General features: G+C 47.0%; 2 protein-coding genes across 4 annotated transcripts; both read left to right on the top strand.

The window, feature by feature from the left end:
• Positions 1-1,047: 1,047 nt before the first annotated feature.
• cox17 (cytochrome c oxidase copper chaperone COX17) lies at positions 1,048-3,125 on the top strand. 2 transcript variants are annotated; one of them, XM_086219399.1, is made up of 4 exons: positions 1,048-1,210; positions 1,864-1,994; positions 2,068-2,165; positions 2,968-3,125. In XM_086219399.1, exons 2-3 carry the CDS (start codon positions 1,876-1,878, stop codon positions 2,150-2,152), a joined length of 204 nt encoding a protein of 67 aa, XP_086075525.1. In that variant the 5' UTR covers positions 1,048-1,210; positions 1,864-1,875; the 3' UTR covers positions 2,153-2,165; positions 2,968-3,125. The 2 variants fall into 2 exon arrangements, with proteins under 2 accessions (XP_086075525.1, XP_086075526.1); XM_086219400.1 differs by having other exon boundaries at positions 1,082-1,210; positions 1,869-1,994.
• Positions 3,126-3,723: 598 nt separating this feature from the next.
• Positions 3,724-14,875, top strand: popdc2 (popeye domain cAMP effector 2). 2 transcript variants are annotated; one of them, XM_086219397.1, is made up of 5 exons: positions 3,724-4,235; positions 4,547-5,395; positions 10,394-10,502; positions 11,986-12,577; positions 14,440-14,875. In XM_086219397.1, the coding sequence occupies exons 2-4, from the start codon at positions 4,902-4,904 to the stop codon at positions 12,526-12,528; spliced, it is 1,146 nt and encodes a 381-aa protein (XP_086075523.1). In that variant the 5' UTR covers positions 3,724-4,235; positions 4,547-4,901; the 3' UTR covers positions 12,529-12,577; positions 14,440-14,875. The 2 variants fall into 2 exon arrangements, with proteins under 2 accessions (XP_086075523.1, XP_086075524.1); XM_086219398.1 differs by having other exon boundaries at positions 3,724-5,395; positions 11,986-12,436.
• The last annotated feature ends 3,727 nt before the right edge of the window (positions 14,876-18,602 follow it).

Here is an 18,602-nt window from a genome sequence, read left to right as displayed (position 1 = left end):
AGCCAGCGACCGTCTGGTTGCTAGACGGCCGCTCTACCACTGAGCCATGCCGCCCAAGACCACAGGTCTGATACAGTTAGCGGCTAGCATTGCTGTAACAAAGACAGAATTCCAGATGGATCTGATGGGCTCCTCAGAGGAAAGGATTGAAGTCAAAAAGACACAATGTTTTCTGTTGCCACCAGGTAGCGCTTTGACTAATCTGGTTAGTCTCATAGTTTTGGTGTAACCCTGCAGAGAGGACGACATGACCCTCTCCTTAGGGGCAACAGTCCTTTGACTGGTTAGAATGGTGATTCTGGTGAACACAAATGTTGCACAAAAGACTGGACTGTATATTTCATCCATTTGCAGGCTCGTTACCAGTTGTGTTTTATTTTTATTCATCCATCAAACTTTATGTCCTGTTCAGGGTTGTGGGGGCTGGACCAAACCCTGGCAGGGTCACCATGGACGGGCCACTGGGTTGATAGTCACACACATTCACACGTTCACTTTATAAGTTGTTTGATTTTCAAAACTTTAATCATTAAGTTCCATCATCCTGCTGGGGGACTCAGGAGCCAGCGCCAAAGGGGCCTGCAGTGGACTGCCCCCCCTCCCAGGTGTGTTTGGTTTGTTGATGTTTGTTCGATGGTCTTTTTCTTTTCTTCTCCTTATCTTAAACACAACCTGACTGCAAATCTACACACACACACACACACACACACACACACACACACACACACACACACACACACACACACACAGGTGAGTTGAATGAGCACCAATCAACAGGCAGGCAGATGCTGCCAATCCAAATTAAATGGTGAAAACCCTCCACAGGTTCATACCACGGCCAAATCATTAAAATAGAATAATAAATTAACCAGATAATTAGATAATTAAACCCTGATGATTCACACGATCTCTCTTCAAGGGGCAAGAAAATCTCCTGCACCAACAAAACCCCCGAAACTCCACCCATTAACCACCACCTCTCCGCAGCTGAGTGCGATTATACATGAAGTTTACCTTCATTCTTTGATTGTCCCTGTTTATCGCAATAATAACCTGGTTGCAACAGAACACTGCATATCCCAGAAGTCTGTGGTGGCGGTTGTAGTCACGTGACTGTGTATAAAAACGTGAGCACACCGCTCGTTCCCCGTGTCAGTTTTGGTTTCCTTCCTGAAGGTGAAGCGTTGCTCAGCCGGCGTCCTCTCAACTCGTGAGTTTCGCGACCTGTGCGTCCGTTAGCGGACAGTTGACGTCCTGTGTCGTTGTTCTGTTCACGGAGGCGAGCGGTCCCCGTGCGGCGGCCGGTACACCGACCGCTGTCCGGGGCTTTGCCTGCAAGCTGCATCACTGCTAGCTAGCTAGCTAGCCGTAGCTTGTTAGCTGGCATGCGTTATGCAATGTTACGAAACAGTTCTGGAAAATGTAATCACCCTAGAACAAATGCGTCATTCTACTAATGTTCCTTCGTCAATGTGACAGCGGAGGTTTGTGTGTGACGTGATGCTCGCCTTCACCTCACGTCGGTTGGAAGTCATTTACTAAAGTCAGGGAGATTCAGCATCGATCTGAATCAACACCTAGTCCCCGATAACCAAACCAGCCGCCGGCCGTGTGGCGGGACGAACTGGTGACCAGCCTTGATAATAAAACCTGAGCACTTAAGTTGTGTAACTTGTATTTAGTTCTTTGGGCTGCGACGCAGTTTGATGACGTGACCTTGGGCTTCTTGGACGTTGTGAGCAAATTATTAACTATTAAATTGAATCAAAGTTGACGCTGTGGGCCTGCAGTGACCTCCACTAACGAGCTGGTCTCCAGTCTGGCGAGTCTGTCCTGAGTAACTCCCCCCCCTTGTGTGTCTAGTCCAGAACAAAGATGTCGACCCTGTCTGCTGCCAGCGTGGAGCCTGCTGCTGTGACCGAGACCGTGGAGCAGAAGAAGCCGCTCAAGCCATGCTGCGCTTGTCCTGAAACCAAGAAGGTCCGGGACGAGTGGTACGTGTCTGACTGAGACTTGCCGTCTTCTCGTTAGGGAGAGAAAATGACAGTTCTGTCTTTTTCTTTTCAGCATCATTGAAAAGGGAGAGGAGAGCTGCACAGACTTGATCGAAGCCCATAAAGAGTGCATGAGGCAGCTTGGATTCAAGATATAGCGGCTTGTGAGGTGTAAGTATCAAATATTACAGGCTTGCTCACAGAATAACGGCTCTGAATGGTTCTGACGTGCACCCTGTAACTGACCAGTGACGCCACACTTGTGCTCTGTGGGTTAACTGGGAACAAATTGTGAATAACTGCTCATCTGGTGAGTTCAGTATCCTCTGACATTCAGCTTTTCACTAAACCATTCCAAGTTCTGCAGCTCGAAGTGAAGGCGGCTGCATGGAGGTTGGAAGGTTGTGGGAAGAGACGGGCAGCTGTAGCTGCTGGAGCATCGGCCTGTGTAGCCCCGCCTCCTGCTCGTATGAAAGCTGTGACACTGAGTAGCTTACATAATCATCGTGCTCAGCAGTTTACCCCGAGTGCACTGAAACGCCAAGCTGCGTTAAGATGATTTGCTCTCTAAAGGCTCGTTTGTTAGCTAGGAGAGGGCGCTCCCTCTGGACGGAGGCTGAACCGTTGACCCGCGCTCGTCATGACTACATCAACATGCTCGGCTGCTTTTAACCTCACCCACACTTCTGTCCTCAAAGGCTGCTGCCTTGTCATCTCTGGTCAAGTGTGTATGGTTCTGCTCATTGACTGACTGCAGCCACCTGGAACATCATGGGGGAGGCGGGGGGCAGCAGCATGCCAGTGTGTGAACACGCCTGCAGCTCATGCTTGACTTGACTTTACACTCTGAGTCGACTTGCATGCAGCGGTTTGCTTTTGCCGCCGTGTTGCCTCAACACTGCGCTTGTGTTCATGTAACACGAACGGCCTCGTTTCAACTGAGATGCTAATTTGCTTCGTCTGTCTCCTGCAGTGGAAGAAGAGCCTGGACGTTCTTCTGTCCCCTCGTCCACCCACAGGAAGGGAACTGTGATACTGATGTACTTGGCCTGTGTATGTGTAAATTTTTTTTAAGTCTGCAGAATGTTTGAATATTAAATGCTGTTGAATAAAAGTTCTATGCAATAAAAATTGTGGACTGTGTGGTGGTGGGGGGGGTCTAACTCCTCCTGGTGAGTGGTCGCCCTGCAGTTGCTGTCCCTGGTATGCACTTGGGCTTAAAATAGCTGCTGCCACTGCTGAAGCAATGCTTGACATATCTGCGTTCCTCTATAGTGGCCTGGCACTGCGCCGCCATGTCGAACGTCGGGAGACCCCAGCAGAGCTACGGCCTGCAAGCATACGTTCCAGCTCTCTGGATGATTCTGAAACCGGTCAGCTGGCCGGGTTTTTGGAGATATTTGGTCTAAAGCTCAAACCAGGTGTGACTACTGTGTTTGGGTACAACTTCAAAAGCCAAGTCAACTAAAAGCATGTTAGCATAGTAACCAGCTCATTTGGTGGCTTGATCAGACTAAACTGGGGTATCGCTGTACCCCACAGCCACAAGATGACATTAAGACCTAATCTGGTGAATGGGTTCAGTGTTTTCATTTCAAAGTGTCAAACATTTGCTGATTCTGAAGCATGAAGACAGGCTCTCATTGTAGTGCTGTGGAAACGAAGGGTTACGTTACTCGTTAGTGGCTTTCTTGAGAAATAGGAAGTCCATTCTTTTGATACAGGAGGTAAAGAATCCTAGAAATACTGCCTTGTTGGTCAGTGACCTTGACCTTTGACCACCTAAATTTTTCTCAGGTGTGGCGGGCTCACAGGTGACGACTGCCGAACTCTAGAATCTGATAAATTCATCCTGGTTCCCAGTGGAGGTCTGGCGGCGTTCCAGAGGCGATGATGTGCAGCGACGGACACCGATCGCCATCATCTTTGAGTTCCTGATGAACATTTGAGCCAATCAGCATAGACCCTCACCACCACAGCTGTCGCCGGCAGCCAGGCGGAAACACGGGACTTTAAATTAGAAACTTTTTATTTTTTTAATCAATTTCACATCAGTCAACCTCACCCAATGGGTGATGAAAGCCTGGGCTTCCTTGGCTGGTGTATTTTGCAGCATACAAATTATTTTTGATGAAGTCCGACGCAGCACAAAGAGATGGAGAAAGTGAGTTAAGAGAAAAGCAATTTTTATTGGACCCATCCCGTGAGAAGTGAGGCGGCGGCCAGACAGCCGGATACGGGGTGGGTGTTTATACCTGAAATCTGACCTGCGGTGTCACCCTACTCACTCCAGTGTCTCTAAATACACTCTGGCAGGGCTGCTCTCTTTGGAGTAAACTGCTCCGGTTTGTTGGAGGAAGAGTTGGTTTGAAGCTGTGGAGTCACTCAGGAGAGTGTGACAAACCGAAGCGCCGTCACTTGGGTGACATTTGTTCTCGTCCTCCCATTTCCTGCCTCGCTCTCTCCCTCTGTTATGTTAAGTAGCAGGCCTGTGTTCTGTCCACCGCTCTCTCCTCCTTGGGTTTCAATTCCAAACATGGTTATCCTTCTAGGGCACCATCAACGCCCCCTCCCCTAACCCTGCTGGCTGGTGGGAGAGTGAGAGGAAGACACAGACGGGGCGAGAAGCCAGAGCAGAGAAGAAGGGACGCATAATGAGAGAAGAAGAAGAAGTCACCCATTCCAGCTGTGTTTCTGTTACCAGTAGAGCCATGAGAACTGCACAGTGAAGAACTTTCCACTGCATGCCAGGGAGCAGACAGTTACTTTTGGTCCAGATCAGCTGTTTTTGTTTGGTTGCTGACATTCAAACAGCAGATACGAGGCACCGAGGGGACAGAAATAACCCCCCGTTTCTGTGGTTGACAGGTCTTTACTGTTCATTGTGTTTGCTTGAAAGCTTCCAAGATGAGTGGAGAGAACTCGACTCTGCTGGACAGCTTGTTCTTCCGTCCTCTCTGCGATGGCTTGACCAACAACACCGAGGGAGCCATCTACCAACTGGGCAATACCATCCTGCTGCTGGGCTACATGGGAGGCAGCGGTGCCTATGGGTGCCTCTTCATCTTCGGCTTCCTTGCACCCTCCTTCCTGTGCATGACCCTTTGGGGCTGGCTGACCATGTGCGGCCTGGATGTGGTCACCTGGAACCTGCTTCTCCTGCTTGTCTGCTTGGTTCAGATCTGCCATCTCCTATACCGGCTGCACCAGGAGGGTCTGCCCAGCGAGGAGTTGAGCGCCCTCTACCAGGCCGTGTACCTGCCTCTGGGCGTGCCTGTCCAGGTGTTCAAGGAGATCTCAGGAGCTTTTGAGAACAAGGTGGTGGAGATGAAGGCAGGGGAGACGTACGCAGTGGAGGGCAAGACCCCCATCGACCAGCTCTCCTTTCTGCTGTCTGGGAGGTGGGACGTGTGCATGTGTGTGTGCGTGCGTGTGTGTGTGTGCGTGCGTGCGTGTGTCTGAACATATGTGTGTATCTGCACATGTGTAAGACATAATGCAATCAAACAATTCAACCAGAGAGTGAAACAAACACACTTGAGGCGAGATAATGCAAGTATTTTTAAAATCATAGCTTCTGATTGGCAGAAGCTCCTGAATACCCATCTATGTCATTTGGGTTACCAGGGTACAGTCACCTGGAAGATGTCGGGCACATGTCCAACCAGGAGCTTCAACTGAACCTGCTCAGAAGTTCATATAAAGTTGAAATAGGCCTAAACTCCTGTCACCACATACCAAAGCAGCATTCGTCAATTAGCTGAAGCTCATGCAGGTTCGCGGGTCCGCATGGCCTAAGTGATGTCACACCAGTAGACACGCCCCTTTTGTGAGGGTCCTGTGCAGCTTGTTTGACTTGTCTGCGCTCTTCAGTTATTTCCTCACCATACGGACGTTCAGGTGGAATGGTGAACTTTGAGGAGCTGCCGGTGGCAGAGGTGACAGTACAGACGTGGACGAATCCCCACTGAAGGTCACCAGATCAGACGCTGGGACTTCAAATCAGTCGGGAGAAACTTTCGCTGTCTCTGAGGCGTTGCCTCCTCCTGTGTCTCAGCATGTGGTAGTAAAATCTTAAATAATTCTTGATAAAGAGAGGAACTTGCTTTTTACCTTTACATAGTGAAATTGGTGCACGAGCAGAGAGAAAAGGTCTATTTTCAGTCCAGCACAAACATTCACTCTTTCTGTTTTCGGCATTTTGGTATTGGGCTCAAAAACCCTCTCTGGCTGGGCCCAGGAAGCTTCTCCGCTCTTCTATCAGGCTGTGCTGTAGGCGTGAGTTATCGCTGCATTGCTCGGGTTTCAAGGAACATTGGCTGAACTTGAAAAAGAACCTCCAGCATCAAAGCTGCGAATGTTTCCACATCACAACTCTGCCTCAGTTCTTGACCGTGTCGAGAGCAACTGAGCCTTCACACGTGCCTCATGCAGCTCACTGTGCCGCCATCTTTGATTGGGGACTGGGCTGTCAGACAAGCACTGTAACCATTTTACCTGTCACCTGTCAAAGCCTGTTCTCCCTTGAATAGTTGTTCTCTCCCGTCAGAGCCAGGTACCCTCAGGTATCAAAATGGCATTCACTTAGACTCATGTGATTTCCCCTCCTGGCAGCAGAGGTCACTGTTGCGTGTTGCTTCTTCAGACCACTGCAACTCCAACACCATTGAGACCTTCTCTCACGTCTTTGCGAGGAGTCCGTCGGGTGAAGATTCCCAACCTGATTAGCAGAGAGTGGAAGAGTTTAAAAACCCTGCATCCATGCTGACTTACGCGCAACATCTGGATGAACACGCTCCATACAGCTGCCCTCCAGAGACTTCACCTTTGAATAATAAAGGGGCTTCCATAAGAACATGATAAAATAAGACTGACCTTTAAATTGGCTTCTGAAACAAAGTTGCTTTTAGAGAGTTACAACCTCTCTTTCCATACCAAAAAATGCTTTCCGAGCTGCTTGAGTTTACTTTTGAGAGTGGAGTTTGTGCCAAAGCTCATCATTGTATTTGGACCTTTCACCTGAGTGAAGAACGCTTCCAAGCTTGCGTTCATAATAAATCTGAACAAAATAATTTTTGGAGCTACTCGGGGGCAGCAGAAGCCAACACTAACACAACCAATCAATTTAAGGAGTTAGCAAGCAGTTGCTTATTGACACAATGAGCGTTGAAAGCGATGTTTCTTTGAGCTCCTGTTTGGTCTCCACCTACTCTTTCAGGAAATATGAGCTGGAAAATGCTTCACTATATGCAGCAGCTCCTGCACCTCCCTCCCCCAAGGACGATGCTTTTGGGGCCACCGGCTGTCTGACTGGTGTTGTTTGGATTGCCGTTACCTTCCCCATTACATCGCAATGAAGAGGGACACGTGAATGACTTTTCCTGTTGTTGAAGGAACATGTCATAAAAAATGTCAAAGCTGTTTCCTTCACCCACAAAGACCCCCTCCTGCATGACTTCTTTGTTACTCTATAAAGCAGAAAGAGCCAAACACATCTATTTAGCTTGAAGCTAATGGCTCCTAACAACAGGACTGCTCACCAACACGCCGATCGAAGCTAAACTAACCACAACCCCGTGAATGCGGCCCTTTCAGCGGTCTGGAGGCTTAAAGATGTAGGAGGGAGGGAAAACATCACATCTTTGTGAGTAAACCTATTTGTGAGTACTTGAAAGAAAAAAACACACTTTTTGTGAGAAATATTGGAGTTGGTGACACCACACGGGTTTTCTAAATAAACCTGTTTGACTCAAGGCCGCAATTTTTGATCGTTCAAGTGTGCAGCATGTGTGTTTTCACAGTTCTCACCGTCTTCTCCTTTCATTTTCATTCTTTTAGCCAGAAAATAGGCAAATTATAACTATAAAAACAGACTCATAACACGACCCCCGCAGTGACAAGGAACAGCCTGCTGTTGTTGAGGGGGGGACGGCAGGAAATGAGAGTGCAGTTTCCCACTGGGCCCCTGAAGAGATGATGAAAGAGCTGAACCTTCTAAGTAACTTTTAAATAAAGATAAATGCAGTGAAGCAGAGAGGAAACGACTTCCTTCTTAAATGGAATACTATGGTACTGTAGTACTCAACATACACGTACAAGTACCATTATATGAATAAATGTACTGTTGAACACTTGTTTCTTCCCTGGCTGTTGTTGTTGTCCTCATCCTGTGTGGTTTGGGGGTTTGTGACTCAGAAGTTACACAAAGAGGTTCTTCTGTTTTTCATCTATGTGGACATCAGGTTCACCGTGTTGAGGATTTGAATTCACTCAGCTCATAAACTAAAACCTGCTCTGCTGTGTGGGACCACCACAGGAGTCAGTCTTCATCCAGACATCCTGGAGGCAGAGCTGCACTTTCACTGAGCCCACACAAGAGCAGTGTTGTATTTTGGTGGGTGACTCAGCAGTGCGTCGCCCCCTGCATGGAGCCAGCAGCTTAAATGATATCTTTGTCAGCCCTTGAATTCACCAGTTGGCTCGGAAGCTGATGGTCTAGAATGAAACGCTGGTATTTCTCATACAGCGGTGACTTATTCGACGTTGTATTCAGTGTTGTTGGTCAGAATGTGGCTGGATTTGGTGATTGGGGTCTTTGTGTGTTTGCCTGTCAAAAAACTATGAGGCTGATTTTCCCTGCTCTGTGGCAGGTTCTAGAATGGGTCTGAGAATGCAACCTAGGGACAGATTAGTGATAGCGCCATCTGGTGGCACCAAGACTCCTGTTAATGGGTCAAAAACCAGAGGAACGTAATGAGTTACTATGAGCGACTTGGCCAGTTTCATCATAGAACAGGAACTGAGCGCCACACGTTGTCTTTACCTGATGTAGATCAACATAATTTGGGTTCTCGAGTGCCACCTAAGGAACACAGGAAGTGATATTTGCCCCACAGTGGGAGCAGTGGTCTGCCCCTTTATGTCAAATCTAATGGCAAAAAGTAAGTTGATGAATAAACGTGTATTTATTGGGAGAAAAGTGGGCATTAATGTGCTGCAATCTACAGTTGCAACAACTGATCAAGTATTTGATCATCAATCAACCACTGAATCATAATTTGCCAAATGTCAAATATTTGCTGGTTCTAGACTTTGAGGTCCATGTGCTTTTCTTCTTGTCATTTATCAGGGAAAATGAAGCGACGGTTTAATGGGGAAAAAATCTAATGAATGGATTTGTTCACTTGTAACTTTGGGGCGCAGCAAAATATTGATGAGTATTTCTCAGGTTTTTCTTGATACTGATCATCTGTCAATCGTGAAAATAATGCATAAAGAAGAAGACAATCAGCCGCAGCCTCTCAGCGTTTGGTCCTGTGGGATTCTGGCTGTCACATGTTGGAACGTGGCTGCAGGAATTTGCCTCCCTTCACCCCAAATGGCCGCTGGACGAAGTCTCTGACAGCGATCTGGGAAGCTTAAGCAGTTATTTATAGATGGAGCCTCAACCCCCAAACTCTGGACCACAGACGCTCACGTCCACATGCGTTTGGCCGAGGAGCACTGCAGTCGCAGGAGGGGGATGTTTTTAGCTCGGGACTTCCCATGGAAATCCCTCACCCTGCTTCTGTACGAGTCCGCGGGGTAATTAATACCACATGACACAGCAACATAGCGTTCAATTAACACCCTTTGCTAAAGATGTACTAAATACAGACACCTGACCATTGCATTCAGCTTCTTTTTTAGTGAGGAGCACTCCAATCATTATTTAACAAGTTGACATTACTCTTTGCCAAAGTAGATTAGGAGTGTAGTTGAGCTCCGCCCCCAACCCTCTGACTTACACACTGTGGCACCTGATGTTTGCGATGAGCTTCTTGTGGTTTCTTTCTGCTGCTGCTGTCTCAGGACCCAACAGCACTCAGGAGAGAAAAGACCTTTGAAATGTTTTTGTCCTTCCTAAAACAAGATGTCAGCTGAGGGATGTGAGTCAGGCAACGCTGAGCTCACACTGACACTTCGTGTTTCGTGTCTCAAAATGTGGGTCAAACCTCCGCTGCGACTCCAAGGTGAACTGATCAAAGGTCAAGGTCACATCGACAGGCGCGCTTCATGGAGGTCTATAGAAGGCAATATTTCTAATCTCTGTGTAAAATCACGCTCAGTAGGAGGAATTTCCTGACCATTTCCTGATTTAAATGTTCTGTTTGTGTAACGAAAGGGTGAGTTTATATCTGAGAAATAATCTGTATATTCATGGCGTCTTAGTCTGTCCACAGCACTAATTGGTGATCCCTGTGAGGGATAATTATGCTAATATAGACATCAAAAGTCTTAGACTGGTCCTGCCAAATGACCTCCGGCTCTCTCTGCCCTCATTATCACTTAATAATTCCTGTCTCTTTATTTAACCTTCCCTCTCTCTCTCTCTCTCTCCCTCTCCCTCTCTTTGTTAGGATCAACGTGTCTTTGGAGGGCCAGTTCCTGCATTATATCCACCGCCACCAGTTCCTGGACTCTCCAGAGTGGGAGTCCCTGAGGCCCAACGAGGAGGGAACGTTCCAGGTACAGGACCCATCCTGCACGTGTGTTCAAGTTTTGAAACAAGTAAACTGGACTGGAGGATGTGATGCAACCTTGTGACATCAGGGTCAATAGTTAAAAACAAACAAACAAAAACAAGTACACACACACACACACACACACACACACACACACACACACACACTCCTCTCACGTCCACTGTTGCTATAACTGCAGCCAGACAACACTGAACGATTGACTTGTAGTTTCAAGGTGTGTTTATTTATGTTTTACAATTTTCAATGAAATCCTGGATGAATTTTAATCTGGTGGCACAAAATCTTTATGAAAAGAAACCTTTCAGTTTGTCACAATATCGGCCGTGACAGACTGGCCTACCACAAAACATGCTGGAGGAGAAGAAAGCGAGGACCCCGTCGTCATGGAGTCTTCATGGAGTCTTCATGGAATCTTCATGGAATCTTCATGGAGTCTTCATGGAATTTTCATGGAGTCTTCATGGAGTCTTCGTGGAATCTTCATGGAGTCTTCATGGAATCTTCATGGAGTCTTCATGGAGTCTTCATGGAATCTTCATGGAGTCTTCATGGAGTCTTCGTGGAGTCTTCATGGAGTCTTCATGGAATCTTCATGGAGTCTTCATGGAGTCTTCATGGAGTCTTCGTGGAGTCTTCATGGAGTCTTCGTGGGATCTTCATGGAGTCTTCATGGAATCTTCATGGAGTCTTCATGGAATCTTCGTGGAGTCTTCATGGAATCTTCATGGAGTCTTCATGGAATCTTCGTGGAGTCTTCATGGAATCTTCCATGTAACGCTCAGACTGAGCAGGTCAGAACAGAACTTGAGACAACAACAAAGAGAAATAAAGACAGAAATAACAGAGAGAAGAAATGACCAGAGAGCAGTTCAGTGACACGATGATGTAACAAGCTCAGAGTATCACAGCGAACATGGACGATCCCTCAGCTGCTGAGATGACGCGTCTCTCAGGGCCCAAACTAGAACTGATCTACTGATGATAAACTGGTGGTTCGATGTTGGACAGAGGAATAAATGAAGATGACAACAGTGAGCTGGAGAAGAACGGATGGCGAATGCAAAACAGAATAGGTCCAATCAAAGATTTAAAATTTTAAAAGTCCATTTGAGAGCTAAACCATCAACACCACAGTCCAAGTGATTATTAACTGCTTGTAAACACGAGGTAGTTAAAAACAGCCTGATGCCATCTTTACAAATCCAACACTTTTAGTAGAGAATCTGAAGGTTTTGCTGGTTGTCATGGGCGGGACTTGGAGCCAAGCCCTCACTCATCACGCAGCAGGAATTCACTTAGTGAGGTTTCTGACTCACGTGAGCGCGTCTCCTGTCTGCAGTGCTTGTGCTGTGTTGATGTGTAAGTGACCCAACATGTGGGTCTGGGTGAGGAAGCAGAAGAAGCGTGTTTCCTGTTCTTGGCCTATGAAGAATTTACAAAGGAGGTGAAACCTGTGTGTGTTCCAGGTTACTCTGACGGCAGAGGAAGACTCCCGCTACATCTCATGGCGTCGCCGCCGCCTCTTCATGCTGATGTCAAAGGAGCGCTACATTGCCCGGCTCTTCTCGGTCATGCTGGGCTACGACATTGCTGAGAAGCTCTACAGCCTCAACAACAAGCTCTACATCAAGAGTGGCGTGCTCCTGGACATCCGCCTGCCCAGCCTGTACCACGTGCTGGCCCCCTCGTCGCAGGGCAGCGAGGGGGGCAGCGGCAGCGACAGCGGCATCTCCAAGGAGCAGCAAACTCCACAGCGGGGCGAGGACCTGGCACCAGCCTACCAGAAGTCTGATCCTGACCAGTCGCACCCTTTCCAGCCACACCTGCAGGGACCAATGAGGACCCCCTTGGGTGATCAAGCCCCCCAGCACGAGCGTTGCCCCCACCCCTGGGCGTCAGACCCGGAGCTGCCCTCTGGTGAGGACTCCACCAGCCTGGTCCTGGAGGACTTTGCTGATGTGGCGGGCTCCTTAACGGATTATGGCAGTGAGAGAGATTATTTGAGGTAGAGAGGCAGGGTGCTGGAGCTAACACACTGGGTCACCACTTAAGCTACATGTGAGTACCTCACCTGGGCGCGGGGAGGGGGGTGTGTGTGTGTGTGTGTGTGTGTGTGTGTGTGTGTGTGTGTGTGTGTGTGTGTGTGTGTGTGCGTGTGCGTGTGCATGTGCATGTGCAGATGCTGGCAATGCACTACTCTTACTAACCAGGCTTTGCGTTGAGATACGGGGCTGGGTGATGACGCTGACATCCATCTGACACCAGCATGGGAGACAGGAATACTCCGATCCTCTCCCTCCTAAATTCCTCCAATCAGAAACAAAAGGGCTGCATGTAAAAGGATCCTTACAAGAGATGAGGAACGAGCCCACGGTTCCCTCAAAAGAACCCTTGACAGAAAGGTCAGCAGGTCCAATTAGGATTGGCCTAAAACACACAGAACTTTTTTCTTCTACTGCAGGAAGACACCAGGCTGAGGGCCAGTAGATGCCTCATGTTCCTCTGCTGATCAGCTGCACGCCACTAACACACCGCCATCGCCAGTTATCAGATAACGAGCAATGAAAATTATTGAATGTTTCTTTTATTCAAAAGTGCAGCCAAAGTTTGTTTGCTCTATAATTACAAACTAGAAATAACACTTCCCTTCAGGCATTCCAGAGATATCTCATTGATGTGAGATGACATTGACCTTTGACCTTTGACCACCAAAATCTTTTCAGTTTATCCTGAAATCCCAGCAGTCATTTGTGCAAATGTTGCGTGGATTCTTTCAAGTCTTTCCTGAGTATTGATCAGAGCAGAACGGTTGATTTCTGGGTTCAAATGTGATCCTGGCCTGTGGCTGTCGCCTTGGCGTGGACTGTGGGAGGGGCTAAGAGGAGAGGAGCGGCGCCGGGCAGGAAGGGTTTTTCACTCGGATCATTACCTTTACCTTCATGACATTTAGGTCCTGCTACCTTTGTATTTCTTCCTGATTTAACGCACATTTTGCCAGAAGGTAGGAGGTCTCACGGGGCTGCACGTCGAGCGCGGCCACTCAGATGTAAGCAGCCTCAGCAGCACCGGACGCACATGTGCATCCGTTACCGTAGCAGCAGGATCTGCAACGGGTGCTGTGTGTCTCCGTCTGTGTGTGCATGATCAAGCGCTTGAATACATGTTTGCAGGTTCTTGTACACATTCACAAATCTTATTTAGACCACATTTACACATCTGCTTGTGCAGAGTGAGACAGAGTTACACAACTTTCCACTCACGTCTGAAAACAATATGGCTGCACTCATGGTCTCATATCATCACCTTCTTAAATCAATCACCTCGGCCGTTTTTTTTCAAGTTTTTCAGAAAACATAAAAAACTGGAGACAAAACATCATAAGGAGTTGTTTTAGGCAACAAGAAAATATTTGTCAAAAAGTGACTGAGACAATTGTTGTAAGAAGGTAATGGTACGCGCCGCTCCACCCCTGAGAGCATCGCAGGTGGAGAAACCGGGTTCTTCCTCCACCACTGTTCATCCACGCTGATAAGTTCTGGTTCGATCTCAAATATATAATTATATTATAATGGAGTATATATATATATGTGTGTGTGTGTGTGTGTGTGGTTTATACACAGAAGGCATAAAAAGGTGAAGTACAGCACCACCAAATCCAGTAAGTTACCAGTAGACTGACAATCTTTGTATTCCAGTGGAGATTGAAGCTCTGAAAACTTCTCCAGTTTTACAGATGTACTTAGAGTCTTTGATGAGTTTAGCTGGTTTGTTTGATTAATTGACACTTATCAGGGGTCGTGGGGGGGGGGGGGCACTGCAGTGTTTTCACGCCATCATGGTGTCAGCTGTAGGACGAGACACTAAAGTTTGGTGTGCTATCTTCTCACCCCTAATGGAGGCTTGCGTGTCTCACTTGACAGGAGGTGATGGTGACGGGAATGTACCACCTCGCTTCCTGAGGGGCAGAGCGCCACTGGCTCCGACAGACACTCCCAAACTGTGAGAAGAGTCTCCTGGAAACACTTCCTCCTACAGGGTAGATCAGTATGAATGTGTGGCGCTCCGTGCTCACCTCAGGTCACATCTTCAGTCCTTCGCCAATGAAGGCCAACAATGGCGATCTGTACTTCACACTGTGGGCCCTTTTATTGTTACTTCATCTGCCCTCTGTTTTCTTGTCAGTAATTCAACATTTAAATGATGGCGTCGTCTACAAAATATGAAAGAATCAGAGACTCAGTGAAGAGATCATTTTTTCTTCAACTTTGATCAGTGTCTTAATAGAAAATGTCATGGTTACTTTCCAAAGATACTTTATTCTACTTATGAGCTGTCAATCATCAGTCACTCGAAGTACCCTGCATCTTAACGGGGGGGGGGGGGGGGTAGAGAGCAGTATTCCCAGCTTGATCATGAAACTAGAGAAACTAATTATCTGACATGTTTATTTATGGTATAAAAATGAGGAGTGACAATGAAACAGTTTGGTTTTCATCTCACTTAAAAGTTGAGCTCACACACTCACACACACACACACACACACACACACACACACACACACACACACACACACACACACACACACACACACACACAGAAAGGGGGAGAGCGTGGATTTAGACAGTGTCACCACCTAACAAGAAAAGGAAAAGACAGCCTCAAAAAGTTTCAGAGCTGCAAAAGTTACATTTTACCTCCTGATGTTTGATGGAGTCCCAGGTCACTGCTCCTCAGCGTTACCTCATCCTTTGATTGGCGTTAGTGAGGTCATCACACGTTTCCTGGATCTGACTGGTTTGAAGCATTTAGCCCATGTTGCTTATAGTAATATCATCAAAACATAAGATGATCCTTTAAAGATCTGGAAAATATTTTGTGGCAAACTTTTACAAACTCTCCAAACCTGTCAAACAACAATGTGGGCACAAAACTTCTGTTTCACTTTTATTGTGTTGGACATGTTTTTTGGGTTTTTTTTTTGTGTTTGTTTTGTTTTTTTAATGTGAATTCATGGTGACTTGCCTTGGCTCAGCACCAGGAATGTGTCCTGTGCTTGAAGTCATTGATTTTTCTGAGCTTTATTGCAAATTCATCTTGAAAACATTTCACTTTGTTTGGAATATATTAGATGTCTGTACGTCACGTATTAATTTCTATTTTGTTACTAATAGAGTATTGAATTGTACATCCATTTACTGTGAGTTTGTTGTTGGTGCCAAAATAGAGAAATGGGACAAATATGACTTATACTGATTTATAAGATGTTTTTCATGGGGCCAAGATTTCTCCATAAACTTCTTTGTGTGCAGTGAAATGTTAGCTTTTCTGTAACTGTCTACTTCTTGTCACATGACCACTCATCAATAAGCATCAATGATTGATGTATTAGTAGTTGCAAATCTTTTATGACAAAAAATAAAATAAAATAAAAAAAATAGTATTCTAAAAGTCGTGAAAAAACTTGGAAAGTCATGAAATTTGAATAAAGAAATTTCCAGGTCTGGAAAACTTTTGGAAAATAAATAAAAGCAGAGCATTTTGGAAAAGGCACAAAACTTTGCTTCACAAATATTGTGATAATATGTGATTCAGTTCAGATTGACTGAGGAAAGTGTGAATATTTTAATACTGAGTCCATGTTGATGTATCAAACCACACAGCTCATCTTTGATGTTCGTTAAATAAATGCAGGTAAATCTTGACATGGATTTCTTGTTTTGTTTTCACCCATAAATTTATCTGTCCTGTAAGTTTCAGAGAATGTTTGGTGATGAAACTTCCCCTGAAAGGTGTGTTAAAGTCATGGAAATTTGGGGGAAATGAATATGAACCCATTAGGACTACATGGATCCGGTTGAAGCGATCCCTGGCGCCAGGCGGTTGGCGTATGGCGTGGGCTCTGTGTGTTCAGGGTGCGCTCAGATTCAGTTTGGGATTAGAGAAGCATAATCAGTGCACAAACCTCGACACTAAGAGGCTGTCATTCGACACCTGAGCATTCACAGGTGTGTTTCACGCGTTACTCAAACCAATCAGAGGGTCTGGTGTCGTCCCCTCTGAAGCCCAAGTTGCTCCAGGACTTGGAGGGTTGCTGTTCCAGTGACTGGCACTTTTTACCTCAGGAGGAGAGAGCGCACCTCACCTGGAGAACCTCACCTCCTCCTGCTCCAGGTGAAGGAGAGAGCACGTCTGATGCGTATTTAAGGGAGCAGCAGGACTCCATCGAAGCCGTCAGAGGTGGAGCAGGTCTAGGCAGAGATGGAGCAGGTCTTGAAGAAGTAGAGCAGGTCTGGAGGAGGTGGGGAAGGTCTGGGAGGAGGTGGAGCAGGTCTGAAGGAGGTGGAGCAGGTCTTGTAGAAGTAGAGCAGGTCTGAAAGAGGTGGAGCAGGTCTGGAGGAGGTGGGGTCCATGTCTCCAGGTTCTCAGGCATCAGTGCTGGTCCTCTGCTGGTCTGGTTGGTGAGTCTCGAACATCTCGTCCCTCATGACTCCACTGATCAGAGACCAGCCTCTGGGTCTACGAAGCAAACGTTTCCTGCTGCTCCTCAACATCGAGGCCCTGTGGAGGCACCAGACCAGCCTCAGTAACACACTGGAGCAGAGAAATGCAAGTTCATGTGCTAGTGAAAGGATGAGGGTGCTAAGCGTGAAAATGTCATTAGCGCAGGCTTGAAACTAGCAAGGATGCTTGCCTTCGATGGAGCGCCATGTTTGAAATAGGGCCCATCAATAATAAATCATGACTAACTGGCCAAACCATTTCTGACAACAATCGGGATTTTCTCTGCCTCATTGAAACTTTTCAGACACCAAATGAATATCCGGCTCTCAACGAGTGTGTGGACAGCACCTCGCCTGCCCTTGCACTCCTGGAACTATGATATATAATACTGTTTGCAGTGTGAAAATCACAGATTTGCCACCTCTTACTTCTATTTGGCCACATTTCTGTCATGGCAGTGTTGATCTATCGCCCTCCTCCCATGCCCAGTAGTGCTTTCTTAGTGGAGCTTTCTGAGCTCTTGATGCTTTTGAGCTCCACCTGCCCTGCCATGGTTGTCCTTGGAGATCTAAACATCCATGTGGACCATCCTGAATGCAGCTCCTCCGCAAGTCTGGCCTCCCTCCTTGAGAACTAGGGCCTCAAGCAGCACATTGACTTTGCTACACACAATAAAGTACATACAGTACACTTGACCTCATATGCACCACTGGGGTAGATTCTTCTAGCACTGAGGGCACGGTCTCTGGGCTAAGTGACCACATCCTCATCTCCTGCAACCTGAAAATGCCCCGCCTTCCTGCCCCTATGAAACGCACAATTCAAGACAGGAATCTCCGATCTGTGGACACAACCCCATTCTCTAGTTCCTTGTCAAACCGCCCCACCACCGACTCTGTTGCTACCTTCAACTCATACTCGGTCTCTGTTCTTGATGAAGTAGCCCCATGAAAGGAACGCACAGTGTCCTTTGTCAAATCCTCTCCCTGGTATAATGAAGAGCTCACTCAAGGTAAAAGGCAGACAACTTGAACACCAGTATAAGAGAACCAGCCTAGCAGTCCATGTCCAGATGTTCCAACAGCATCAAAAGGACAACAAAGCTGCTCTAGTCTCTGCTACTCAACACTCATTAATGGTAGTAGGGACTCATCAGTCCGGTTCTCGACAGTGAACCAGCTCCTCCGACCTGCCAACATAGCTGTTACCTTCTCCACTGAGCAGTGCAACAACTGCCTTCATTATTTTAAAATTGACTCCATCAATAACTCTATTCCCTCCATGCCACCCACTGCTGTAGAGCAGCCTTCTTTGTCCTCCCAGTCACTGGCCTCACCACTTTTGCTACTACCAACACAGCTGCTATGTCTGAATTGGCTCACCAGATGAGGAACAGCACCTGCTCTCTTGACCTTCTCCCTACACCTCTCGTCAAGATCTGCTTACCTGCTCTGGTGCCTTCCATCACAGCCATTATAAATACATCTCTCAGCACTGGGATTGTTCCAGATTATCTCAAACATGCAGCTGGCACTCCCGTTCTTGAAAAAGAAGGTGCCAACTCATTCTAGCTGTCAAACTT

The sequence above is a fragment of the Aulostomus chinensis genome, chromosome 12 (assembly GCF_037954235.1).
Source record: "Aulostomus chinensis isolate RoL2024-O1b breed Wild chromosome 12, RoL_Achi_v1.0, whole genome shotgun sequence".
NCBI lineage: Eukaryota > Metazoa > Chordata > Actinopteri > Syngnathiformes > Aulostomidae > Aulostomus > Aulostomus chinensis.
This window is presented reverse-complemented; position numbering and strand designations above follow the sequence as displayed.